The sequence below is a fragment of the Cordyceps javanica genome, chromosome 4 (genome assembly GCF_051103115.1).
Source record: "Cordyceps javanica chromosome 4, complete sequence".
In the NCBI taxonomy this organism is placed as follows: domain Eukaryota; kingdom Fungi; phylum Ascomycota; class Sordariomycetes; order Hypocreales; family Cordycipitaceae; genus Cordyceps; species Cordyceps javanica.
Window position 1 is genome coordinate 1068246 of NC_139298.1, and position 26782 is coordinate 1095027.

General features: G+C 54.1%; 8 protein-coding genes across 8 annotated transcripts; 3 read left to right on the plus strand and 5 right to left on the minus strand.

Annotated features, from left to right (window-relative positions):
• Positions 1 to 103: 103 nt before the first annotated feature.
• Positions 104 to 1995, minus strand: V2A60_006209 (uncharacterized protein; the record flags this gene model as incomplete). Its single annotated transcript, XM_083257506.1, has 3 exons — positions 104 to 958; positions 1053 to 1587; positions 1904 to 1995. 3 exons carry the CDS (start codon positions 1993 to 1995, stop codon positions 104 to 106), a joined length of 1482 nt encoding a protein of 493 aa, XP_083113632.1.
• Positions 1996 to 2423: 428 nt separating this feature from the next.
• Positions 2424 to 6369, minus strand: V2A60_006210 (KH domain-containing protein; the record flags this gene model as incomplete). The annotated part of the gene is made up of 3 exons (XM_083257507.1): positions 2424 to 3382; positions 3432 to 5685; positions 5737 to 6369. The coding sequence occupies 3 exons, from the start codon at positions 6367 to 6369 to the stop codon at positions 2424 to 2426; spliced, it is 3846 nt and encodes a 1281-aa protein (XP_083113633.1).
• A 4688-nt stretch (positions 6370 to 11057) lies between these two features.
• On the plus strand, positions 11058 to 13907 carry V2A60_006211 (kinase-like domain-containing protein; the record flags this gene model as incomplete). Its single annotated transcript, XM_083257508.1, has 5 exons — positions 11058 to 12011; positions 12074 to 12311; positions 12368 to 13369; positions 13419 to 13753; positions 13809 to 13907. 5 exons carry the CDS (start codon positions 11058 to 11060, stop codon positions 13905 to 13907), a joined length of 2628 nt encoding a protein of 875 aa, XP_083113634.1.
• Positions 13908 to 14700: 793 nt separating this feature from the next.
• On the minus strand, positions 14701 to 15267 carry V2A60_006212 (peptide-methionine (R)-S-oxide reductase; the record flags this gene model as incomplete). The annotated part of the gene is made up of 2 exons (XM_083257509.1): positions 14701 to 15074; positions 15153 to 15267. 2 exons carry the CDS (start codon positions 15265 to 15267, stop codon positions 14701 to 14703), a joined length of 489 nt encoding a protein of 162 aa, XP_083113635.1.
• Positions 15268 to 15986: 719 nt separating this feature from the next.
• On the plus strand, positions 15987 to 17909 carry V2A60_006213 (uncharacterized protein; the record flags this gene model as incomplete). The annotated part of the gene is made up of 2 exons (XM_083257510.1): positions 15987 to 16104; positions 16246 to 17909. 2 exons carry the CDS (start codon positions 15987 to 15989, stop codon positions 17907 to 17909), a joined length of 1782 nt encoding a protein of 593 aa, XP_083113636.1.
• Positions 17910 to 18643: 734 nt separating this feature from the next.
• On the minus strand, positions 18644 to 19055 carry V2A60_006214 (SNARE domain- containing protein; the record flags this gene model as incomplete). The annotated part of the gene is made up of 2 exons (XM_083257511.1): positions 18644 to 18802; positions 18921 to 19055. The coding sequence occupies 2 exons, from the start codon at positions 19053 to 19055 to the stop codon at positions 18644 to 18646; spliced, it is 294 nt and encodes a 97-aa protein (XP_083113637.1).
• Positions 19056 to 20372: 1317 nt separating this feature from the next.
• V2A60_006215 (SYLF and SH3 domain-containing protein) lies at positions 20373 to 21805 on the plus strand (the record flags this gene model as incomplete). Its single annotated transcript, XM_083257512.1, has 3 exons — positions 20373 to 20409; positions 20562 to 21636; positions 21742 to 21805. The coding sequence occupies 3 exons, from the start codon at positions 20373 to 20375 to the stop codon at positions 21803 to 21805; spliced, it is 1176 nt and encodes a 391-aa protein (XP_083113638.1).
• Positions 21806 to 22170: 365 nt separating this feature from the next.
• On the minus strand, positions 22171 to 25168 carry V2A60_006216 (alpha/beta hydrolase; the record flags this gene model as incomplete). Its single annotated transcript, XM_083257513.1, has 3 exons — positions 22171 to 23142; positions 23201 to 23962; positions 24659 to 25168. The coding sequence occupies 3 exons, from the start codon at positions 25166 to 25168 to the stop codon at positions 22171 to 22173; spliced, it is 2244 nt and encodes a 747-aa protein (XP_083113639.1).
• Positions 25169 to 26782: the final 1614 nt, after the last annotated feature.

Sequence of the window (26782 nt, forward strand, 5' to 3'; positions counted from 1 at the left end):
GTGATGATGATAATGTACAAGATGAGCCTTGACCGTCTTTTCCGCCTCCATGACACCGCCACGACCAACACCAGGTCCAGCAACATTTCGCAGCAAACAATGACTACAGTTCTAGAATCATTTCCCACTGCCGCCGCATGCGCTCCATCTCCTGCCAGCACTTGGCGCCGAGATCCTCAAATTCTAGAAGCTGCTCCCTGGTCACGGCCTGCGCGCCGAGGCGGCGGCCGCACCTCTTGTTCAGCGACCCGCTGGTGTCGTCGTCCGCTGGGTCCTCGACCGCGCCGCTCCAACCCCAGTCTTCAACCTCGGTCGGCTTGACAAAGGAGTAGCCGGCGCGGTCGTATGCGCTGCCCCATTTGATGCGCTCGGCGCCGAGCTCGTCGAGCGTTGGCTGCTCCTGCATCGTGAGCCACACGGGTGCGTAGGCGCCGCGGTAGCCCGTCTCAGTGTGCCACGGCGAGCCGCACCAGCGGCACAGCATCAGTGCCAGCTCGTACAGCCAGAACAAGAAGGCCGGCAGGGGGAACAGCGTGCTGGCCACGATGCCAGGATGCGTGACGTACATTTTCGGGCTGACCAGAGCGGCGCTCTTGTCATTGATCGAGCCGCTGCCATCTTCGACTTCGGTTTCCGAATCCGAGTGCGGCTCGCGGTGACCGCCTGCGGCTCCGAGAAGGACCCGCGCGTGTGGCTGCACATGCGGCAGGGTGTTTGTCAGGCACAGGATGTCGGTCAGGCGCTTGGCCGACTCGTACGCCTCAGGGCGGGTGAAGCATTGCACATCATCGATCGCGAATGTTTTGCGGTGTGCTTCGACGCTGCTGGACCAAATGATGCGGCCGGGAGCAAGGACAGAGTCCTGCCGGCGGGTCAGCAGCGGCTTCAGCTTATGCGTAAGGCAGTAGTGCCCGAAGGTGCAAGCCGTAAAGACTTCACCGAGCAACGGTTTCTCTGGCTGCAGATTTGTGTTAGTAACGCACATGCATGAGAAATCGCCATCCGGCTTAGCGTCAAGGCCGGATCAGCCCCCAGGGGGATTGTGCACGTACATAGCCATAGCTCGATCGCTCATTCAATGTGCATGTTGGTAATGCGTTTTTAAAGTCCGGGTAAGTGGCGGTCTCGAGGAGGCCTTTGACGAAAAACGACTTGATAGCGCCACCCCAGTTGACGCCTTCCCATCCGCCATAGGCTGCATTGTAAACGACGCTGTCGAGCCTGGGAATACGGACATTCTTGAGATACTCGCCATCAAGGCCGTCCGGGTTGCTGACTGTGCCTGTGCACAGCGTCTCGGCGAATTTATACAGTCCCTTGAGGTCGCAGAGGTCCAGGCACAGCGAGAGGATGTGTATGCGCCCCACAGTGTCCTGCCACCGGTACGAGGCAGCACCGCCTGCGCGACTGCGAAGGATGGACACGGGGTTCTGGGCCGCTTTTGTGGCGTAGGCTCGTAGTGTGCGAACCGTCTCGAGCGATTTGCTGGCGCTGCGTGTCGTGGGGATAAGGACCAGGTGCGATGTCAGTGATCGCGTGGCCAGGAACTCGTCAATAAGGCGTTGTGCGATACCTAAACCGATCCCGCTGGGTCGTTGGCAACACATGTTAGCTTTCTCTATATATTTAGGACAACAGCGCCTTGCTTGGGATGAACAATGGCTTGAAACGCATCGGAGTTGCTCGAGGGCATATCATGAGGAGGGATGGTGGTAGCTTGCAACCTCGAGAAGGCCTTGTGACAAGAGAAAGGGCACATCAAAACAGAGAAACTGAAAGCCTCCTCGTTGTTCATTGACTCTTGAAATCTGGCTCCATAGGCGGGCTATTGAGCGTTCGCTCTGGCTTCTCCCCTTCACCGTCCTATGATAGCTCGCGCTGACTCCGATCCCATGGTATTTACCTGTTTGCGCCTGTGATCAGGACGAAGAGCTGGTCATAGTCGGGGACCTTTTCCCACGGCGCTCTGTTCGCGACTGGGACAGCAGAGACCATTGTCGCGGTATACAAGGGCCTGCTACTAGAACGGCCGATTGGCTTACAAGCTCTATCTTTGCGCGGCTGTCTTTCGGTTGTGTGAGAATCAAACAAATGTAGGAAAGAAAAGAAGTCGACCAATTCTGGGGGGTCGCATGGTTGCCCCCCATTTGCCGTCGGCCCGCTAATCTAACTGGCAGGTCATCTCCCACGTTCCTGGAGCGAATTCGTTTAGGTGGGGCAGCACATTCTAACTGTCTGACAGTGTCACGGGGAGGCCGTTTGATTCAATTAATTGATCTTTTACATTGTGTAGGAGATAGCTATTGGATGGATCTGTCCTTCCTAGAAACGGTGGCACATGTATACAGTTTTAATATCGATGAGCTAGAGCCGACACTGACTGATTGCCCGCTCACACATCTTTGCAGCCTGCCATACGCAGCTTAGTCTCTGCTGCTCTGGCCCTCCTTAATAGCTGCGAGAATCAGCTCCTTCGCCTTCTCAACTCCCTCCTCGGTGCCAATAATCTCAATGGCCTCGTCCTTGGCCTGGTCGCGGGGCACCTGGATCTTGCAGTTGCTCTGCTGGCGGATCGAGTTCACCTTGGAACCGCCCTGGCCAATGACGTATCGGTAGGTCTTGGGGTCCGGGAGCACCAGGTAGCCTGTAGCATCCTGCTTCTTAGCCTGAGCCAAAGCCTTGTCGATCAGCTCCTTGGCTTTGGCAACGCTCTCGGGGCTGCCACGAAGAACCCAGGGAATATCACCCGCCTCGCCGCTGGCAGTCTTGACAATATGCCAGGAGTGGGCATCTGACGTAGAGTCGGCATCGTCGGTGATCAGTGGCAGGGCTCCACCAGTCACACGAGCGCCGGTTTCAGGCTTGCTCGGCAGCTTCTGGCCAGCATGGTCGACTGTAACCTGGTGGTTATTACGAAGCTGACGGAAGAATTGGCCGCCATTGGAGATGGTATGGTGAACGTTGCGAGGGATCTGGACAGTCTCGCCTTCCTGTGACTTGAGGAGAGCAGCAATGTGCTCCTTGGCCTTGGAAACATTTGCGGGAAGGCCAGAGATCTTGACTCCGGTCTTGCCATCGCCCTGGCGAGGGACGTCAATAGTGACGCTGAGCTTAGTCTCCAGCTGGCGCTTGGCTTCGCCACCACGACCAATCAGAGTTCGATGCTGGTCAACAGGTACATCGATAACGTCGGTAAGCTGGCTGTCACGCTCGGCCACAATTTCCTCGATGCGCTTGATGATTTTGTCCACGACATCGGTGCGACCTTCAACCTTGATGGTGTTGCCGTCCGCCTCCTGCTTCGGAAACTGAATAGTTCTAGCTAGAGAGCGGCGATCGTCAGATCCACCGGCGCCAACAACGATATCGCGCAAAGCAGAGCCTACAGAATGTTAGTAGCGTCCATGTTAGAGGGAACCGAGTAAACTCACCACTAGCTCCGATCAGAGTACGATGGTGCTTCTTGTCAACATCGATTGTCTTGACAACGGTGTCATCGAAAACAGCGCGTTTCTCCTCAAGTGCCTTCTTAGCCTTGGCGACCTGTGAAGCGGTACCCTTGATCGATATTTCAACCGTGTCGGTATCACGGTCGGCTGGGACATCGATGCGAGCACCGGTCTGCTGGCGAAGCTCATCGAGGGCGGCACCGCCTTGGCCGATAAGTGAGCCAACCTGCTTCTGCTGAACAGGGACGGTAGCAGTTACAGAGTGCTCCTCCAGGTATTTGTGAAGAGAAAAGATTTCGTCACGGGCCTCATCAGCACCCCTTTTGGGACCACGGATGATGACCTCGTCAGGAGCTTGCTGACGACGGCCCTTGCCAGCGTCACTTGCACCATCAGCGTTGGACTGGTCATCAGAAACATTCTTCGCAGAGCGAGGAAAGAAGATGAGGACCTTGTAACGAGTCTGGAGGCGATTGATCTGGGTTCCCTGGGTACCAATGAGCTCACGGTGGTACTTCGGGTCGATCTTCAGTGTGTGAGTAGTCTCATCAGCCAGAGTGCGACCTAGGTTCTGGATGTAGGTTCTGGCAGTCTCGGCCTTTGCTTTGGGGCCCTTCAGCTCAACCTTGCCGTCTTGGACCTGAATCTCGACATCAAAGCGGTCACGAAGCTCCTTGATGTTGCTGCCACCCTTGCCAATAAGATGGTTGGCGTACTTCTGAGGAAAGTCAAACGACAAGGTAAAGCCGCGCTCCTTGTCATCCTCCTTCTCCTGCTCGACAAATGCAGTGGCTTTGGCAGCGAGGTTCTTAACCGCAGAGCTGGGACCACGGAGAGTGACGGTGGTGCCAACCTTTGTGACACGGATGGGGATCTGGTCAGCAGCACGATTCTCCTGCTCCTTCTTAATAAAGCGGCGAAGTCTCTCGTGGAATTTGGTGGGAACATCAAGGGGAACACTGGCAAGACTCTCCTGCTGACCGATCAGATCGAGAATGTGCTTCTGGGCATCAGCAAGCCCTTTCTGGAAAGCAGCAAGTTCGGCGTCTGAGGGCTTCACGCGAGGAGGCTGGTAACCGCTTTCAGCACCACTGGGGCCTTCGAAAACCAGCAGAACGGATCCGCTTGCGTCGCCAGCCTCAGGAATAACTAGCTGCACGCCATGATCCTTCTTCAGACGGGGAGAAACATCAGATCGCAGATGTTGGTGGAAGAAGGGATCGACAGTGACACTTTGCATTCGAGCGGGCGGGTGGCCATTGATGATGCCGGTAATCTCAGACTGCGCGCGGATAGCGTTCTTTCCGTCTCGCGAGTAAAGCTCCCAGGGCAGAGCGCCGTCCTGGGAGAAGGGCGTGTTGATATGAGTGCTGTAGAGCTTTTCAAGACGCTCGATCTCGCGACGCTGACGAAGGTAGCGAGTGATGTTAGCGGCGTGAACCGCAGCCCCGCCGGGAGCAGTGCGGTGGAATCTGGACAGATCAATGTTGGACATTTGCATTCCCATTGCAAGATCCATGGCCTTCTCAACGCCCACTTGGACCTGGTTAGGCGGGCCGACAATGGTAATCAGATCGTCCTCATCATCTGAAGGAAGAAGAATCGCGCATCCGGTATCAGCAAAGAAATCCTCCATGGGAATGCCGCGGTTACCGATAATGTACTGGTGGCGGCCGCGCTGGATAGACAGCTGCTCAAGCTCGAGCTTTTTGTGAAGCTCGGCAACCTGCCTCTCAAGCTCGGCACGAACGTTCTGGACGGCAGTACGGTCGCCAGCGAGCTGGATGTGCTCGTCCTCGGCGCCAGCGGGGTGAAAGATTGGTCGCTGGCCGGGGGCAGCCGGAACGGGTGCAGGTCCAGAGCTGAGGTGCTGGTGAGGAGGGACTCGGATCTGAACACCGTGTGCCTCCTCTAGAGCTTGGGCGAGAGAGTTGCTAGGTCCGGCGAGGAAAGGATAGAAAGCAGCGGGAATACCACGGACTTTAGTCTGAGCAGCGGCAGAGCGCTCGTTGGCAATCTTGAGGATCTCATTGCGAGCGGAAGCAGCAGAAAGCGCATTGCCCTCAACTGAAACATTGATGGTAGCATCGTCGTCATCGTCGGGCTGCTGGGCATCGTCGACCTTGGGAAGCTGAATCTTGGCGCCGGTCTTTTCTTGCAGAGCTTTGATAACGGAGCCTCCCTTGCCAATAATGTGAGCGCGCGCGGCGTAGGGAATCGGAACCTCGATGACAGTCTAGAATACATGTTAGCAGCGGTCAGGTAACGTTGCAAGCATGGCACTTACGCGGCGGCCAATCTGGGCGACTAGGTCCTTGAGTGCCTGCTGAGCAACATCCTGAGGACCAGTAGCATCAAACTTGATGCGGCCATTGCTGACACTAGACATGGTAATGTTGGCGCGGGACTTGCGGTTCAGGTCGCGAAGGATTTCCGGGATGGGTCTCCTAAGTTTGCTGCGCTCCATGATGAACTGAGGTTCGAGGGTAACAGACTCGACCTTGCGTCCTGGAATAGACATAACGGGAGGCGGGACTTGACCGACAGAGCCGGAGCCGGCAGCAGGGCCGGCAGGCCCGGCACTCTGAGGAGTACCATTGGCGCCGTTCTGCTTAGGAGCACCGTTCTTGGCGCTCCAGATAGGTGCGACGTTGGCAGCCTTGCCCTTTGGGGCCCCAAGTTCGGGGAATAGTTCGTGGGACTGGGTGTCGAGCGAGGACTGCTTCTCCTTCTGCTTGCCGGCAGCGGTAGAGGTCATGGGGGCGGCCCACGAACCAGAAGCGTCGTTGGTCGGCTTGGGAAGGTCGACATCGGGGACGTCCTCGACGGTGACGGGGTGGGGAACGTGCTCAGCGTGCTTCTGCATGAGCTTTTGGGCGGCAGAGAGCTCGCCGGAGCTTGCAGGTTCGACGGAAGCCATGGTAGGAGTTCGCGTTATTGGGCGTCGGAGTCGGGGCGGGCCAGAGAGTAGCGAAGCACTGTCTGAGGCAGGGGTTAGCTTTCGACCACGATCCATTGGGGTTTGCAGTCACTTGCGGCAGCATGCAAGGATAGCCGGGCGAGGCAGTATATGCTTTACATACGTAAATAAGTGCCTCTTTAATGCTGGAAGGAGAAGGGCGACCAATTAGGACGGAAGCAGTATCTCAGGAGGGGATGAAAGGTATCAGAAGGGTTCGTAGTAGTATTGTGAGGAGAGTCCGATAGGCGTCTAGAACATTGTGCAGACGCCAGAAGACAGCGATGACCGATAACCAGAGGAATAAACCAGGAGACGAGGCAAATGCCAAGGGGATTGACGATGATGCCGGGTGATGGCAAAGGGGGCAGCAGAAGAGCAGATGGGTTGTAGAGGGTGATGTGGAAGTTTCTCCAGCTTTCTCCACGTTGCGCCAGTCGAGTCGTCTAGAGTCTTGTCCGGGTGGGCAGGGATTGGATGTTTAGTCTAGGCGGGCATCCGAGCCGACGACGGGCGACGGGGGCACCCTTTTTCCTCTGGTTCCTCTTTTTTTTTTCTTGGTGGGAGCGGGTGGCGGTGCACTTGGCGGGGGCGGTCCAAGAGTGAGGCGGCGCTGGAAAAATTCATGTACCACTGGCGTTTAGGTTAGGGAGAACGCTGGAAATCTGGCAATTGGTACGCTACTGGCGAGCTTACACAGGGGATGCCCTTATTATCTACCTCTCTGAAATTATCTTTGAATTGCCAGTCAATTTTCACCGACATCATGCTACGTGTGACATGTATTTAGCAGAAGTGAATCACGGCACCAAAAACAAAACATATTGAACCGCAAGAGAGACGTAAGCCCATCACTAGGCATGTCGAAAATGCCCCTCTCCCGACTAGATGACCAGCCATGTTGCACCGCCACATGTGGCGTCCGAAGGTTTGTGCCTCCTCGTCTGCCTGTCTTATTCGTCTCGCGTGTCCGATGTTGCACTGACCCCGGTAAACGAAGAAAATGTCTCTCTTCGGAGCATGGCAGGTGATTGTGTTGCAAATCATCAAACGAGTATAATCATAGTCCTGCCCTGATGCGTGGCAGACCTAGTGTCGCTTTCCAGTCTACCTCCACGCACTATGTCAACCTTGTAAGTAAACTACCATATAAAAGCTGTAAGCCTATAACCAGAATCGAGACAAAAGAAAATGTATATTTCAGTCAGCGGGTGGCTCGATCGGCGTGAGAAAATGCGAAGGGTCGGTCTCGATATCGGAACTAAGTATACATTGAGAGCCATGTGTGTCGTCCTTGCCGCCGACAGGTGTCTCGCATTATGACAAGTCTACCCAACTACCGGTAAAAGACTCACACTGCTCTCTGCTTTCCTGTCTCAGTTATCACACGCTACAGCCAATCGAGAACAGCTTGTTTCATGCAGTCCCAGAGCAGTGCGTATTCGAGTGCTCAGTGTTTCAAATAACGCTACCCGGGAGTAAAACTGGGAATAGCTCGGCATTGATGGCAAGCTGTATCCAATCGCAACTAATCAAGTACCGGATTGATACTAACTCTGGTGATTGGCAGTGCTTATATTTGTCCTACCCCCGAATTTGCGCGCAGGTTGTACATAGTGCCTACCAGCACAATACTTATCTGCTGTCCGAGCGGGTATGGCATGTTTCTTGCCTGGCAGTAACCCCTCGAAAGTATTGTCTTATCACAAACTTGTATGTCTCTCGTACTGGAACTCCATAAATGAATCGTTCCCTATATGCGTATTTAGAACCTGCCATATGCCTGACTCTCTTCCGACGTTGCCATAGATGACATGATGCTGGCCAAATTGAATGCAGCTTGGCTGGCCCATACCGGGCTGCTACAATAGAAAGTGAAAATGACACAATATGGGTTTGTCAATGCAGAGCGAGCGTGGGCTGCCCTAGGTGCTCCTCGAATAAGGTACCGAATGTGGTTCTATAACCGGGGATGAGGTTGGTTTTGCCCAACTTGCACTATTGTCAGGTTATTTCCTTTCAGTTAGCTACTTACTTGTTTGAGTTCGTTCCCAGATCCTATTTAGTGAGCCCCATCACAACGACGGTAGGGAAAGCGCAATACTAGAAAGGATGACCAGCGGACATGAGTCGAATTCAAAGCCGAAAAGAGTTCAGGAAAACGTTCCCGACCATTGCCATTGAGGTTGCAGGAAAAGGCCAAAGAAACAGTGGCACCGACCTGAAGCTAAACGCCTCGATTTAGCACTGAAACCCACACATGTGGTGAGAGGTAAGCGAGCCCGGGTTGTGCATGATTCGAGAGACGTGGGTAAAAGCTGATCCTGAGCAATTTCTTTGACGGCTGATGAAAGCCGAATGTGGCGGCCGGATGCGCATTAATATATTGTACACGGGAACACGACCAGCACAGACATGCATACTGATACTTGCCCACGCCAACCGGTACCACGCACGTAAACTGCGTGCATCTTGTAAAATGATGGCGCCGGCTGCAAGATGCATGTTTGCGGGGCTTCATCTACCATGGGTCTGTCGCAGGACTGGGCTAAAATCCCGTCCGTGTTTCGTCCTTTTTTTTTTTCTTTCGCGATCGCCGGCCGTGGCCTGGGGGCTGCTCCGTACTTTGAGACGCGTCTCGGGCAACAGACACTGCGAGCCAGTGGTTTACAGCCTGTTTGGGGGTGGATCAGAGAGCGGCAGAAGAGGAGATGAGAGGAGCGACATGTTTCCTATCAGTAATGTGCCGACGCAAACCAGCAACAATCCTGGCTAATGGGTGATGCGATGAGAAGAGCAAGAATCAACTGACAAGTAACAACACAACCAAACAGCCAAAGCCGGCAGCCATGGGCCACCAACACATTAGAATACTCAGTATGGTGTCAACTCCGCAAAAACACTATTAACAGCACCCCAATTTTGCAACTTTGCACCAACTTTGTTTGCTGGCGCCAATGCCTGTACCTTGGGCAGTCCAAAGTGAGTCGCAAGAGTCGTGGAGAGCAAGCCAACCCCGCCCACACTTGTCGTGGCGGGCATGGATAGCCAGATGCTAGAGGCCCTTGAGCCCTCTGGGTATAAGTATGAGACAGGGTGAGGAGCGGATACAAGATGAGGGGCAGGCTATGGGTAACTAGACGCAGTACTCCGTAGTTATCTGAACGGTTGTGCTGCTTCCTGCATTCTCTCGGGTGTGCCTGGGCTTATGGCGGGACGTGGCGCACATGGTGTTAATTTAGATTCTTTCGTGCTGTGAAGGTCTTCGGTTAGTAAGATGGTCTGGATAAGTGAGGAAGTATTGAGTACGGATAGAGAGAGAGATGATCCTAGGTACCAAACGTCCGCACGCATGAATACCAGACCTCAGACAACCTAATCTAAACGCACCGATTCTGTACCTGACGCACGGGCAGCATGACACTAGACTAGCTAGGTAGTTAGTAGATGTCGATAGGAGATGGGGAGCCAGTTGGCCAGCTCGGGAGCGTGCTTGGAAAACATCTGTGCAGCGACTCAGCGAGCGCAGTAGGTACCTACTTACTCAGTACAACCAACGAAGAAAAGGCAACCAGACACAATCCAAGCCCCTCCCCTGCCGAGGTGTAATAATTGGTCATGACTATCAAGCTGGGGAACACAGCTCTGCGTTTACCTTATGCTGTATCCTGTGCACTTGGTTACTCGATTACCGCATGGTGAAGGGCCACGTCACTACTTGTACCGCGTCGAGACTGGAGGTATTTGCCCATTCGAAGCACTCGAAGCATTGAAGTCAGGAAAGCTAGCATGAGTTGATGGCGAATCGGTGGCTTGCGACAGTCGTTTCGGTGTCTTTGTCTCTTGTTGCTCGTTTGTCGTTTGCCGGGCTTCCCCAGGTAGGCAGACAACTCGGTGGTCAAGTCGTCAGGTATCTATTTACCTGTCAGGTATTAGGTAAGTCTTGTACTCCGTAGATAGGTTAGTATGTAGATACTTCTGAGGAATTCTTTTATGCTGTGTAACCAACCACTACATACTTACCGCCACTCCCACCATGATCCTCTGCCAACTGGCGCCTCAAAGTCTTTGCCAGGTGCCTCTGAAAACCCACCAAAGCACCTGATCCTGCTGAGGCCGTCCACTAAGTTTCCCACTGGGGCCCCCGGCGTGCCAGTCTAACTACCCCCCACCCACCGTCGTAGGTACCGACTTAGTACACAGGTTGGCCGGAGGTAGTAATCAAACCGGTAGCAGAGTACCTAAATTGCTAGGTACACAAGCTAACTGCATGGCATCCACTCAGGCACACCACTAACCTCGCCTCTAGAGAGACTAAAAAACTCGTGAGAACCGCTGTCCGTCGTCGTCCCATCCATCCTCGCTGGTATCATCGCACCGATCCCTCCCTCCCTCCATCCATCCATTCATCCATCCATACCCACACTGTCACCACTCGTCAAAGTTACATTTCCACTGTTGCTGGCCCCAGTCGCTGTTGCCTCGCAGAAACCTGCGAGAAAAGCAACAGCCCACCAGGCGAACAGGGCCTTGTCTGAGACCTTTTCGTCCCCTACCACCTCTCTACCTAAACTAACTTACCTAGTTAGCCACCAGGTGCCGACTCTGCTGCTTTGTCGCATCCTGATTTCTCTTTTCCTCCCCCCAACATGGACACCAAGAACTCGTCCAACGTTAACGGCAGTACCTCGCAGCGTCGCCGTCTCGTCAAAAAGTCCCATCATTACTCGCGCTCTTCGTCCGGTCTTGACAGCGCCCACGACGCACACTCCATCCACAGCAAACGCAGCTCCTCAAATAGTCTTCGTCGCACGCCCAGTGCGCCCCCGCCTGTGCGACCGGGCAACACCATCGCTGGTGCCTTTGCTGCTTCGACCGCGCCCTCACCCCGGCATCCTACCCAGGCCCAGCCCTCGAATGCGTCGCCGCTGCTGCAGCAGGGTCACTTTGCCGCCGCCGCACCCTCGTCGTCGTCTTCCTCATCACGCCTGCCCTTCCGCAACAGCCCGTCGCTCCAACCCGAGCCTCAGTTTCGCCAGCCCGCACCGGCATCCGCGCCCGTCAACCCCGTCGCCGACGAACTTCTCGGTGCCCCCTTTGACGGTGCTGCCATCTTGAGCAGCATCGATTCGACCTCCTACAGCCCAGAGGCAACCGCTGCCCCCTCCCCCGCTGGCTCGACTCTCAGCACCTCCAACACCGCCGTCACTACTCCACGCTCATCCATCCCCGCCCAACCGCAAAAGTCGTCCTCCACAACCGCCGTCGTTGCTCGTGCTGCTGCACCCATTATCCGCGCCGTCAGCACCAAGAAGCCCAAAGCCGCTCTTCGATCCTCGAAAAGCATCGCAACCATGGATTCAGCCGTAACACTCGTCGACAAGTCGGGTACCCGGGTCGAGGCGCAGGCCGCCACTCCCAACAGGTATTCAGATGAATCCGGCGGCACCCCTTCTAAACCGCCCACTGTTCGTAAAAAGTCCGGCTTCTCTGGTTTTGTCAACAGCCTGGTCGGATCTCAGAAGAAGCCCATGATTTCAGCACCGGAGAATCCCATTCACGTCACCCATGTCGGCTACGACAGCTCTACTGGTCAGTTCACGGTATGTCATCGACCCCGCTCATCAACCACGCTCACGATGTCGCTTGCTAACTCGCCATGAAGGGTCTGCCCAAGGAATGGCAGCGCTTGATCAATGAGAGCGGCATTCCCGAAAAAGAACGCCGCGAGAACCCCCAGACCATGGTCGACATTCTGCAGTTTTATAAAGAGACCACGGAAAAGGCCCCCGAGGACCAGGTTCTCGAAAAGTTCGGCCATGCTGCCGCCGACCGATCACAATATGCCAGCCCCAACCCTTCGAATCCCACCTCGCCAAACATGTACCCTACTAACTACATGGGTACGTAACTAGTCCTTTTCCTGTACCCGTATAGCAGTGGCTAATTCCTTGCACAGGAAGCTTTGAAAACCCCCGAGCTCCACCTCCAGTTCCGGCCAAGGGCTTCAGCCTCCCGCCGTCAAAAGACATGGTGCCCAGTCGGCCTGCGCCGCGGCCTCCCGTCAGCATGGGTAGCCGTGCTGGCGTTCCAAATGCCTACACCACGCCGAAGGATTCCGGTATCGGTATCATGAACAACGAGACAGACAACGGGCCTATGCTACCCGAGGAGCATCGATCTCGCTCAAATTCGCGTGTTACTGGTCCTGCACCTTTCTCGACGCAACAGGGCGGCTCACCGATGCCCGCACAGCCCACGCTTCTCCAACAGCAGCAGATGATCCAGCAACAGCACGACCAGGCTATGGCCCAAGCCCAAGGAGCCATGGCTGGCCAGGTCGGACGAGCTCCTAGCAAGAGAATGCCTACCCAGACACCATCGCCCATTGCTGCGGGGTACTCCCCGCGCGAAGCCAACGGTACCCGCCATCAGCCTGCCATGACTCCAAACCCACAGGCACGACCTCGGCACCGCTCTCGACAAAGCAACGGCATTGACATAGTCGCAGCACTAAAGCGTATATGTAGTGAAGGGGATCCCCGCGAGATCTTCAGGGGCCTCACTAAGATTGGCCAAGGTGCATCTGGCGGCGTCTTCACTGGCTACGAGCGCAACAGCAATCGATTGGTTGCCATCAAGCAAATGAATCTTGAGCAACAGCCCAAGAAGGATCTCATCATCAATGAGATTATCGTCATGAAAGAAAGCTCGCATCCCAACATTGTAAACTTCATCGACAGTTTTCTCACCGGTGGCGAGCTTTGGGTGATAATGGAATTTATGGAAGGCGGAAGCTTGACGGACGTCGTAACCTTCAACATTATGACGGAAGGACAAATCGCTTCCGTATGCCGCGAGACGCTAAAGGGTCTGCAACATCTACATTCCAAGGGAGTTATTCACCGCGATATCAAGTCGGACAACATTCTGCTCTCCAGCGAGGGTAACATCAAGCTGAGTAAGTCGAGCATGCTGGCACCTATCATTACAGTTACTAACCTGAGCAGCTGATTTCGGGTTTTGCGCCACGATTAACGAAGCGCAAAACAAGCGTACTACCATGGTTGGTACGCCATACTGGATGGCGCCCGAGGTCGTTACTCGCAAAGAATACGGCCGCAAAGTTGACATTTGGTCGCTCGGCATCATGGCCATCGAGATGATTGAGGGCGAGCCCCCGTACCTTACCGAGTCACCGCTCCGAGCACTGTGGCTGATTGCAACCAATGGTACTCCGCAAATCAAGAACGAGAGTGACCTGTCACCCCTCTTCAGAGACTTTCTGTACTTTGCTCTCAAGGTGGATCCCGAGAAGCGAGCCAGCGCTCATGATTTGCTTAGAGTGAGTTCCCCTTGCCAGCCATCCATTATTCGTAGTCACTAACCGTCATGAACAGCACGATTTCATGAAAACGTGTGTGGATCTTGGACAACTGTCCCCTCTTGTCCGAGCTGCCCGAGAACAACGCGCTCAAGAAAAAGGGCGCAAAGTCTAAAATAAGCCCGATATCTTGGATAAGTTTATCGTATATAATTCTCGGCTGGTCCCCGAATGCGCGCACTGTTGGGCATTGAAGCATTAGCATGTCCCGGACCATGAGTCCTACTCACAGAAAAGGTGGCTTGGATAAGAAGCATGTAGCATCGTCGGTCTCGCTCGTCGCTGGCAGTTGACCATTTTTTTTTGTTTATACTACGCAATCCTTCGCCCCTGCCCGGTCTCGCTGGATATGGTCGAGAACATGGAAAAGGGACGAATTGGTGGGAATTGGGTTTCTCTTTTTATTGGTGGGAGGCATTTAGCGACAACAACAAGATTCCCTGTTCTTTGTATGTTTAGAGTATCGATTGCAATTGGAAAGAGAAAGTCTCTCTACACACGAATGGAAAAGTCGAAGGCGAGAGACAGGAGCAGCATGGCTTTAGTGCGAGAAGCAAAAAAAAGAACGATCTACTGTACGATGAGAGCTATTTTACATACCAGCACTTGGAGACCTTGCAATCTACTGTATTTTTGCTGAGCACCGTTGGGGGTAAAGTGTAACTTGTCAATGGAACAAATCTCCGCTACAATTGTGAGCATTATTCTAGCCTATTAGACAATCGTGTTTGTAGCTAACTGTAGATATACCGCATCGCGCATTCGTCCTGCACATGCCATTATCATAATCTGTCAGAACCACAGCCTGCTAACCTAGCCAGGCCAAAACGCCTCGCTTCCACAGTTTCTCAACGCCAACCGCCCGGATTACATCACAATACATCTAACACACACTCTCCAAAATGACATCACGCTTTGCTTTCCCTGGCCTTACTCTCGTCTTCGGTAAAGTTCAAGCTGATGCTGTTGACGCAGTGGCGCTCGTCCGTCGGCGTCGCGTAGCCCTCGCCCTTGAAGACATGGCCGAGGTGGCCGCCGCAGTTGGAGCAGACAATCTCCGTGCGCAGCATGCCGAGTGTGCGATCCTCGTGCCGCGTCACGGCGCCGGGAATGCTGTCATAGTACGCCGGCCAGCCGCAGCCCGACTGGAACTTGTGGTTGGCCTTGTAGAGGGGCGCATCGCAGCCGGCGCACGTGTAGACGCCCACGTCAGGGCTGTGCTTGTCGTACTTGCCGGTGCCGGGACGCTCAGTACCCTTTTCGCGGAGGATGCGGAACTGCTCTGTTGCGCGCGGTGGTTAGCGTCTGGTGAGATGAGGTGAATGAGGTGAGGTGAAGTGGACTGGGCGGTGCGACCTACCCTTGTTCAACACGGCTCTCCACTCGTCATTGCTTCGCTTGTCAGGATACGACATCTCGGACGACTTGGAAACTGATGATCCGAACAGGGCTCCAAAGAACGGGATGCCAGACATGGAGCGCAGTGGGGTAGAGTGATGGAATGCGCTCAACCCAGCTCTCGGTGGCGGGGTTCGGAATCTAAAGTGAGAGAGCGTTTGGACGAATGTCGCGAAAAACGGTCTAAATCTCATGGAGGAATAGATGAATGATGATTGAATTGGAGAGGAATTATGCGAAATGGGGATTCAATGTTCTCTTATAGATTGGAGTGACAAATCACGGCTTAGACAGGTTGAGGAATCAATGCCCGGTCTGGGCGTGGCATCGGCTTCAGCCACGGGGATACCCACTCGTTGTCGCCACCATCAGCATCGCTATTAAGTCGTCAATGACCTCACCACCAGTTTCCAATTGAAATAACAATCAATCGATCTATTGAATCATTTTCGAATAGAAAGCACATAGCAATATTGCAATAACAAACAACAGCCCTGTATTTCGCTCGAGTACGGAGTGAGTACCTGTTAAGCGTTGAAGATGTGACTGAGCCACAGATGCGCCACAGCTCCGAGGCGACTCGGCGTGTGGCTAAATTACTAGCGGTGGGATGCGTCCAAGGCCAGGCAGTCAAACATAATTCAAGGGGGGAGCAGACCAAACACTTGCAGCATTCGTCCCCAGGCAACAGTTTAGCCAAACTCGGCACACTCAGCGATAAATCTATCGGCAATTCCGACGTCCAGTTTAAGCTACAGCACATCCCCAACCAACACCATACGCACAGCAGCCAAAGATGTCGAGACGGGCGCCTAACCCCGCCGCAGAGCGGGCGGCGCAGAACCAGGCGACGATTAAGAACTTGCTGAAGCTTGAAGCGAACAAGATCTGCTCCGATTGCAAGAAGAACAAACGTACGTGGACTACCTCGGCGCGCGCCGTGCTCATTGCATCACGCAAATAGCCTCCATGAAAGCAAAAGAAAAAAAAACAAAAGCAAGAAAGAAATCACCAGCGTATCCATTCTAACCCTGATCATGCTGCTCGCACAACAGACCCTCGATGGGCGAGCTGGAACCTCGGCGTCTTCATCTGCATCCGCTGCTCCGGCATTCACCGCGGCATGGGCACGCACATCTCCCGCGTCAAGTCGGTCGACCTCGATTCGTGGACGGACGAGCAGCTGCAGAGCGTGCTGCGCTGGGGCAACGCGCGCGCCAACAAGTACTGGGAGGCCAAGCTGGCGGCGGGTCACGCGCCCTCCGAGGCCAAGATTGAGAACTTTATCCGCACCAAGTACGAGCTCAAGCGCTGGGTCATGGACGGGCCGATGCCCGACCCGGCCACGCTCGACGCCGATGCCGACGACGACGTGCCCCTCAGCCTCGTCCGCGAGAAGCAGGTCATTGAGAAGAAGGAGACGGCGCGCAAGGCCTCGGTCGGCCACGCCTCGCGGCCGTCGGCCGCTGTAGGTGATCTTCTCGGCGGTGCGGATGCCGGTTCCGCCGCTGCTGCTGCTACTCCGCCTCGCGCCGGGCCGGTGGCCAAGGCGGCACCGGCGCCGCCCAAGACGACGACGACGACGACGACGACGAGGGATTCGCTGCTGGGACTCGACTTTCTAGGAGAGAGCTCGGCGCCCCCGCGGCCCTCCAGCACGCCTGCGGCTCAGGCTCAGTCGCGGCCGGACCTGAAGCAGTCCATCCTGTCACTATATGCCACCGCCCCGAAGCCGCAGCAACCGCCGCAGCAACAGCAGCAGCAGCAGCAGCAGCAGCAGCAGAACATTCACCAGGGCGGCTGGGGTTCACCGCAAATGGGCCACCATCAGCAGCCGTCGCAGGGCGGATTCGCCGACGCATTTGGCGGCCTGAGCCTCTCGAACCCGACAAGTCCAAAGCCGCCAGCCGCCGACCCTTTTGCCGGCTTGGGCAGCGGCCTGGGCAGTCGTACCTCGCAGCACGCATCCAACAATAACAGCAGCAGCTTTGGCGGCCTGAGCGGCGGTAGCTTCTTCGACAGCAAGCCTGCTCCACCGCCAGTCACCAACCATAGCAGCTTTAACAACAACCAGTTCGCATCGTCTTCCAGCGGTGGCTTTGGCGACTTCGCCAGCCCTGTGGCTTCTGCCCCCGCTCCCTCGAAGCCCGCGCAAACCTCCTCTGCCTCCGCCATGGGTGACCTCTTTGACCTGTCGGCCCACGTGTCTCAGTCGTCACCACCTCCCGTTTCCCCTCCGGCCCAGCAACCCGCCGCCACAAACTCCGTCTTCAACCTCTCGGCACCGCAGAGCAAACCCGCTTCCAGCCCGGCCGCCACTACCGCCACTGCTTCCATCACCAGCAACAACACTGGCGGCTTCAGCGCCGCTGGCCTGTCCGGTGTCGACGCTTGGGGGGGCAATGAATGGGCCACTCCCGCGGCCGTCAGCCCAGCCGCGCCCGCTGCCCAGCCTGTCGCTAGCAAGCCCGTCGTCAGCAACGACATGGGCTGGGGTAGCTCGAGCAGCGCCTTTGCGAACACGCCCATCGTGCCTGGTGCCGGTGGCGGCTTCAACCCGGCGCCCAAGGTGACGGCGGACGAGGAGTTTGGCGGCTGGGCGAGCAGCACCGGCACCGGCATGGGCGGCCAGGCGACGACGGCGGCGACGTCAGCCGCACCCAAGACGGGTGGCGGGTTTGGCGGCGACGACGATCTCTTCTCCAACGTCTGGCAGTAGAACCAGCAAAGGACGCTGCTGATGAGAGCAACTTTCTCCGAGTAATGGCGCGGGGGGCTCTCTTTCAGGCTCTAGGAGTGAAGTTGGGGTTGCATATTTCGTTTACACAGGACGGAACAAAAGAAAACAACATGTTGAGCATTTGGGAGTCGGCAAGCATGTACACGGGGCGTTTTGCGTATTCTTTCTACAACCGAGTTTCCCAGGTATAAATAAAGTAAGGCTACGAAGGGGACAAGCAAGAAAAAAGAAGAAAGAAAAAAAAACACGAAAAACGAAACCGCAAATGTTGGAGACGTTGTAGCGCTGAAAGGAGTGGTTTAGAATGAGAAATAGCAAGCTTGTTTAAAACGTTGTAAATAATTCAAACTCGAAAAGACTGTTCTTCTATATTCAACCAAGGAGTTATAAAACCCGATAGGAAAAAAAAAAGAGAGAAAAGGTTCAACGCCATACCGATGCCCTTGGATATATAGACGCCGTCTCCCTCGTTCCAACACGCCCGTCCCTGGATTTCACTTGCAGCGCAAACTACAAACTGTAGTCTAGTCTCGCGCGTCTGCCAATGTATTACACGGAAACTGCTTCTCGTCCGCTGAGTACACCTGAATCTTTGTTCCATCGCGCCCTTTTGCACAGCATGTGCTACTGCTAGTAACCGCCCCAGTGCCCTTTTTTTTTCTTTTTCTTTTCAATACATTTTTTTTCTTCCTTGTTTTGTTATGCTGTCTCTCTTAGAGAAACATGCGTGCCGCGTAGTATAAGAAGATGAAGACACCAATCAGGATGCCGGACAGCTTCAGAATGGCGACCTTGTTGCCCGAGGCGGCCATGCGCGTCAGCCGGCCGGCGGACCCTCGCATCTGAGTCGTCATGGAGGAGAACGTCTCGGACTTGTCGCACGGAAACGGAACAACGGGGAAAGCGTTAGCGAAAGAGAGAAGAGAGAGAGAGCAAAAGAAAGAAGCTCAGAGGGAGGGAGAGACGAGAGAGGGGGGGTCGGGGGCGTACCGTGTTGTCAATGACGTCCTGCGCCCGCGCATTGTCGTAAATGTCAATGGTGACGCCACGCAACGCCGACACTTTGGCCGACAGCTCGTCCAGGCGGGAGTTGTTTTGGCGCTCGCGTTCGTAGGACTCGGACATGGTGTCGGCTGACAAAGTATATATCGTCTGTTGCGATTTTCGGGAGCACAAGAATATGGGCGCTGGCCTTGGACGTCTCGTGCCGAGGTCGCAGGAAAATGTTGCTCTCTGTTGGGGGGCGCAGGGCGGCGGTGGCGGTTTGGGAGTCGTCGATTGGTTGTCGATGGCTCTCTGGCGATATCGTAGGAAGAACAGAAAGTCGCCGAGTCGAGGGGGGCGGGATAAAAACAGGAAGGAAACCAGGGAAATATATCAGTGCTTGTATCGCTGGGCCGACCGGGTGATTCGTTGCGGATGACTGCCGGTAATTTTGTATGAGTATGAAATTGGTAGGGGGAGGTTGCGCATGAAGCGCCGCCGAAACGTACCTCCTGGAAGTCGCTTCGATGCTACGCTGGGATGCGGCGGCGGCGGCAGCAGTGGCAAGCCACAGCCAGTTACCTTGGGCAAAAAGCCAGCAACCACCAGGCCACTACAAGGGCGCTAAACCACGAAATACAGCGGACGAAAACGTCACTACCTACCTAGGTACCTTACGTACGTGCCTGCCTTAGTACTTAGGTAGAGGTAGTACCTAGGCATACCACCAAGGTACCTACTACTTCTGCATTCAAGCCGTTTCTGTCGTCCTCAACCCAGAAGTGCACTTCGCAGCCGCATTCGATTATAGATACAAAATTTCCAAAGCCTCCTTGCTTCCCTCCGGACATGACGGACATGACGGACACCAACCGGGATTTTTTCTCGAGCCGGCATTTTTGGTCGTCCCGGCCTGGTGCGTAATAAGACGCCGTCTTGTCCTGTCGCACCGCCACAATCCACGCGGCCCCAGTCCAGCGTGGCGGGGGCTGGGGCAACCTTTCAATGACATCCCCAACTTTACTGGTACGGATATTATTATCCATCCGTTTGGCACCACACTCATTCTTCAAATCTCACCACACTACTTCTCCCCGTCTCGTCCTCAAAAAAAAAAAATCACCTTTGCAAATTCCGGTTTTTTTGGCCCTCCAATAACAGTACTTTCCCTTCCCGCTGATACAGAACAACTCTCGACGTCTTCCTCTACTTCTCATCCCGTATAGCGACTGCCACGCCAATCTTGGGACCCATCAAGGCCAAGTCTTGCCTCCCCCCGCCGCCGCACCCCGCCTCTACAGGCAGGTAGATAATTTGAACGACGCAAAAACTTGAGTGGCCCTTTTGAACGACGACTGCTTCTTTTTTTTTTCTCTGCTTGGTGGAACAGCTCTTCCCCAAACGATCCCATATTTTCTCGACATACACATCCGCCACAAAAAAAAATAGCCGTCAAAAATGGGCATCAACAACCCCCTCCCCTCGTCCATGCAATGTGAGTAGCTGTCTACATGATGCTGCTTTTGCGCGCGAATGCGGCCGTTTCGCCTTGGCCGAGCCGCACAAACCTCGCAAAGCTTCAAACCAAACAATGAGCTACAGATTATGCTAACCTCGTGTTCTCTTTCCTCCCCCCCCTTTGCGCAGCGGAGTGCAAGAAGTGTGGCAAGATCCTCGCCTCCTTCATCAACCCGCGCCAAGCCTTTGGGCCCGAAAAGGTCATCCCACCCTCGATCCTCGCCAACGCAAAGGGCCTGGCCATCATCACCGTGCTCAAGGCCGGCTTCCTCGGCTCCGGGCGCTTCGGCAGCGGCCTTGTCGTCGCGCGCCTGCCCGACGGCTCCTGGAGCGCGCCGAGCGCCATCGCCACCGCCGGCGCCGGCTTTGGCGGCCAGATCGGCTTTGAGCTGACCGACTTCGTCTTCATCCTCAACGACGCCAGCGCCGTCAAGACGTTTGCGCAGGCCGGCTCCCTGACCCTCGGCGGCAACGTCTCCCTCGCCGCGGGCCCCGTCGGCCGCAACGCCGAGGCCGCCGGCGCCGCCTCCCTCAAGAGCGTCGCCGGCATCTTCAGCTACTCCAAGACAAAGGGCCTCTTCGCCGGCGTCTCCCTCGAGGGGTCCGCCATCATCGAGCGCCGCGACGCCAACGAGAAGCTCTACGGCACCCGCTACACCGCCCAGCAGCTGCTCACCGGCGCCGTCTCCCCGCCGCCCCAGGCCGGCCCCCTCATGAACGTCCTCAACTCGCGTGTCTTTAGCGGCATGCGCGCCGGCGCCAGCATGAGCGACGAGTCCATGTACAACGACGTGCCCGTCTACAACGACAGCCGCGACGACTTTGACCGCTTCAACGGCGGCAGCAACGGACCCGCGGGGCCTCGACGCACGAGCACCTGGCAGGACGACGTCTACGACCGCCCCTCCGGATACAACGCCCCGTCGAGAGCCGGCACCTTTTCCTCGAGCCACGCCGCCGACAACAACAACAACAACAACAACAGCAATCACAACAACTACTACGACAACCCGCCCTCGGATCGCAAACAGGCCCCCGGCCGGCCCTCGGCCCCGAAACCCACATTCAACACGGCCGCCTCGCTCAACAAGAACGAGGCCATTGCGCTCTACAACTTTGACGCTGACCAGCCCGGCGACCTGGGCTTCAAAAAGGGTGACGTCATTACAGTGCTGAAGAAGACTGACAGCGACAACGACTGGTGGTACGTTTTTTTTTTTTTTTTTTGCTTTGCTCGTCTGGTGATGTTGCTCGATCAGTGGCTCTGCGCAGGGCAAAAAGTACAATACTAACAAGAGCATTCAATTAGGACGGGCATGATTGGCACGAGGCACGGTATATTCCCCAGCAATTACGTCAAGATGAGGGCCTAAGCGGGACGAGTGCGGAAAACGACTTGATGTGAATATATTTTATCCTGGCATGATTCCTGGTCTTGTTATTCTTGGGTAACGAAAAACTTGTTCTTCATCACTTTGCATCCTGTTTTTTTGTTTCTTTTTTGTTCCTTTCATGACTGTTTTCCTCTTTGGACGAGTTTACTAGCGAAAATGATACCATTTCACTTTTGTGCGGGTACAGTAGGGGCGATTCACGGCCTCGGGCCTTCGCCATCATCAATTGTTCATTTCCGTCATCTCCGTGATACGATGGTGTCTATCACTGGCTCGGGGCCAATCTCAACTTCGAGGACATCTATTCATGGTTCAATAGCTGAATAGGAGTTTCTCGAGCAGCTCTAGTAGATGCCAAGTAGGTTGTATCTAGTTTTTCGCATCAATTCTTCTAGGTGTTGAGTCTGTATTGGAGAGCTCTTCCAAGGATGCTTGGTAGCGTTGCAATATACCTCTTTTTCGGGCACAATTCCCTTGTCGAAATACTCAGACACTACCGTTGTGACACATTCATTTTCAATGCCGCTCCTGAGCGCACCGTGTCCCATCGACCCCAGCACAAGAACGCCCGCTCCGGGATGTTGGCTCGCCATGGCACGTGCGTTGCGTAGAGGAGTCACTGGATCCCATTCACTGGAGAGAAATAGAAGTGGTGCTGCAGGACGATTGGGCTCTGGCGCTGATGCGGTTTTCGAGGCAGCTGGGGTTTTGAAGGGACCTTTGAAAGACCAATTGGAGCGCGCACGCCAACCAGCGCAGGCAAGGCGGCCCTCGGCCCAAAGATCACCGAACGCAGATGATATGGAGATTTGGTCTTCCATGTACTTCTTCCAATACGTATGATTCTCATTCGAGACGTCATCGCCGTCGACACAGAGCACGGCGCGGTTGGCCTCGGCAGAGATTGCCGGCACAGGTGTCTTGGTATCATTGCTAATGGGGCATAGGTTTTTCAGACTTGTGATGGAGGTGTCGCTTACAACTCGCGATGCCAGCAAAGCTGAATTGCCACCAATGGCCTCGGCTAAAATATTGGAAATGGTGAAGAACGCCACGTCCGCGAAGTAAAGGGACCTGAAGAGGAAGCTGCGAATATCATTGGATCGTAGCAAAATATCGCTAGAACCGTCTGCAGTGGTGACTTCAATAGGTTCTGTATCTCGTGCTTTGATCCATGACCATGTGCGCTCGCTAATGTCCGATGGCTTTTTATCACCAGGCTGACGTAGTGGACAAATCAAAGAGCCGGCATCGAAGCAGCCTTCGAAGAACATTTCCATCATTCTATCCGAATCCTGAGTATTCGACAACCAGCCCTATTGATTTCCGAGATTAGTGACTGTAAAAAGGGTTTTTACAACACTGTCGACTCACAGGGCCATTTGCATAATCATTGCTATCAGCAACACCGTCCAAGACCATGCGGCCCACGCGTTCCGGGAACAGCGAAGCAAAGTAATTGCCGAGAACAGTACCATACGAAAATCCAAGGTATTGTAGTCTCGGCGTAGGCATGTTTTGGGGCCGGCCCAACTCTTCATGACGCAGCTCGGCAACCTTGTCCACCATGGCCACCATGTCTCTTGCCACACTCGGGGTATTGACATAAGGTAAGATACCGCCGTTTGTCTTTTGGCATCGTCTACCCAAAGCCCTGTATGTATAATACCCAAAGGTAAAAGAAGTATTGCTTGATCGAAGCCCGCCGTAGGCTCCCATTTCAAGACCTTTCGCTCGACGGGTTATGGGGTCGCCCGGATAACAGTCAATAATCGGGCGACTTCCACCGACGCCGCGTGGATCAAAAGCTAAGACTTCGTAGTGCTTGCGTCCCCGAATATCGACGAGAGACCGTACCTCGCGTCCAACTTCAGTAAGGAAATCCGTACCAGAGCCTCCCGGCCCGCCCGGATTTACAATGATGGTACCACCAAAGCTCGGATGGTCTTGGGATACGACAGCGGGAAGCTTGATAATGGCAATAGAAACGGTATCGGTTACGTTTTTATTGAGCCAGTCTAGCGGTACAATAAGACGTGCGCATTGAAACTGACCCAAACACGGCGAGTATGCCAGCTTTGTAGAAGGGGTGACGGAGCGCCAGTCGAAAGGGTCATCGGCAGCAACAGGCGCGAACTGGGATGTGATACCTAGAAATAAGAATGTTAGATAAGATCCAATCATTTTGCAGTGATAAACTGCCGAAAAAGAATTCTTCAATTTCTGTTTGTGATATGTGAATGATTGAAAGGTTCCCGCTCGACTTGGACGGCAAGGAGGAGGTTCAGTGAGGCGCTGGAAGAGGGCTGACCAATGCACCTTCCTGAAATTCGATCGCTGCATGAATGAAAGGTACATTGATGCATGAAAAGCTCAAGTGCAACTTAAAGATATAGCATTTCCAAGGAAAAATCAGACTATGTACTTTGAAAAAATAAACAATAAGAAAATCAGACGATACAGCTTGCGCTGGGGTATCAGTTTGAGTGACAACAGCAGGGGTCATACGACCCTAATAGACAGTACAGTGAGCTTACAGGCATCTCCAAATAGGATTTCAGACAAAACAAACACAAAACCCGTTGAACGAAAGACAAAGCTGAAGTTTCCCCAACAAGGAAGGCTCTGCTGGCGAAAATAACAAGCCACCCATGCCCTGATTGAAAACCAATACACCACACCACTGGAGCAATCGCTCTTGACCATTCTTGATTTCCGACACATGTGAAGTCATTGACGAGACTTCATGCGAGACGTAGTTAAATGTAGTCGGGTGGAGCGCTTGCACGCTGGGAGGATGTGCCATACAGTCTCCTTGCATCCGCTGCTCACCTCGGTCACCTTGGTGAAGCCGAGGGCGTTGAGTTTCCCCGAAGACTTGCAGCATTCTTGCTTCATAGTGTGGAGAATGCGAGCGCGCAGCGCCGCGTTAATGTTGCCCTTGACTGGCAGGATAAAGCGCCGCTTGGTCTTGGGGCTGGGCGGTGCCCCCTTGTCGGGACGGAGTACCTTGGCGGCAAAACTACTCCAGACGACGATGCCACAGCCCTTGACCTCACCCCACATAAGAATGTGATCGGGCTTGTTAGAGGGTTGACGGTGTATGACCTGAAAAAGGCGGGAACGGCGCTTCATGTGGATGACTTTGACCTGCGAGAGGTCCATGTCAGGGAAGAGGTCGCACTGACCGTCGGCGCGACACGCCCAACCTTGGTCGGTGGGATGCATGGCAGTCGCAGTCTCGGCAAGATTTTCGAGAGGATCCGCGAGCTTGGAGGGCGCAGCCTCGGCGGTTGGACCAGACGGATCGCATAGTCGTGGGATCATGGCGAGGGAAGACATTGGTAATGATTGTGATAAGGCTGCGTTCCGGAGAAGATAGACAGATTCCACAATAGATGGGTAAATTTGATCTTAGTGATGAAAGATTCAGGGACAAAGATGCCTGTGCACCAATGCGGCGATAACAATGGCGGAGGAGAAAAAAAATAGGTGGTACAAGACGAGTTGTATATGCCTGAAGAGCAAGACTTTGAGCAAGCGATGCTGCTGCAGATGGCAATCTCAAGCAATATGACCGTGATTTTTTTTCGTACCGAGTTAAAATGTAGCAGTAAAAGTGATTGCAATTGGAACTTTTTGGAGTCAACAAAGAGTATGGCTGAGTAGATGGAAAGATGGTTGGTGAGGAGGGGAGAATCCAGAGCAGGCAATGAAGGAGTCGCTGCTTTTTGAATAGGCAGACCTCTGCAGCTGGAGAAGATCCAGCATTTGAGTTTAAAGAACAACGAGTATAAAAACCGGGAACAGAAGTAATTTTTTCAAAGAGGCTGAGCCTTAGATGGTGTACCCGTCACAAGCGCCTCCAGACGTGTAGACTACTGCTTATCATTATCTTGCAGAGTTCTCGATTTGTATGTTGAACTTGTTTCCAGGGCTTGCTTCCTTACTTTGTCAAGTATTCAATACACATTGTAGACTGTACCTTTCGCATAGAGTCTATGTTATCGGCCGACTATTAGTGCGAGAATCTACACTGCTCAACTTTGCTAATTTATCATGCCAAAATTCAAACCGAGTATTGTACAGACTGTTGACATAGTATTGAGAAATTTCAAATCTGTTTAACCCGCAGTCGAGGTCCGCTTCGTACTGATTCATTATTTTTGAGGTCATCCTGTTCAGGGCTTCAAGAACCCCCATCTCTGTTATCAACAGCGTGGAGGTGGACTCGATCTGGGTCACCTGTTGGCCTTCATTAGAGAACGAAGGGTTCGCAAAAGAATTTTTTCCTGACGCTGCTGGGGTGTTTATAGCTTCTTGAGAGTATGCATGTGTACCGGATGCTTTTTCTACCGAGGCTGCGCTGCTACGTCGTTTATCTTCCCGCGAGGTTTTCGTCTTCGATGTTGTGGTACTGGTCGATACGCATGAATTGGTAGACTCAACTTTCTTCATAGTTGACGACTTGGCTTTTGTGGCTGGTTTCTGGGTCTGGCTCTTCTTCGCAGTGGCTTTTTTCCTCGAGATCGCCGGCTCCGGCAAACTCTTTGCATTGTGTTTTCCCTTTGTAGTCGCACTTCGTGAATTTTCTTCTTCTTTTCCTTCTTCTGAAGCTACTCCAGATCTTGGAGTCAAAGTCTCCTTGTCGGGCTTCGTTGCCGATTTCTTTTGCGCTTGTCTCTTTGGCGCTGCCGTCCCTTTTCGATTCGCAAGAGTATGGCTATCTGCTGATTGGCTTTTGGACCGCTGCGATCCTTGAGACCGACGATTTGCACCTCTCTTGGCTTCTGTGAGCTTCCTTAGGGGTCTTTTACTTTTGGCTGACGGGCTACTATTAGTGTCCTTGTCAATTCTCGTTTCCGAATCCAGAGGATGCGTGGCTTTCCGCTTCGCGGTACGCTTCGTGCCAGTGTTGGTTTCTTCTACTTTACGGTCGGTCTGCATGAAAGGTAA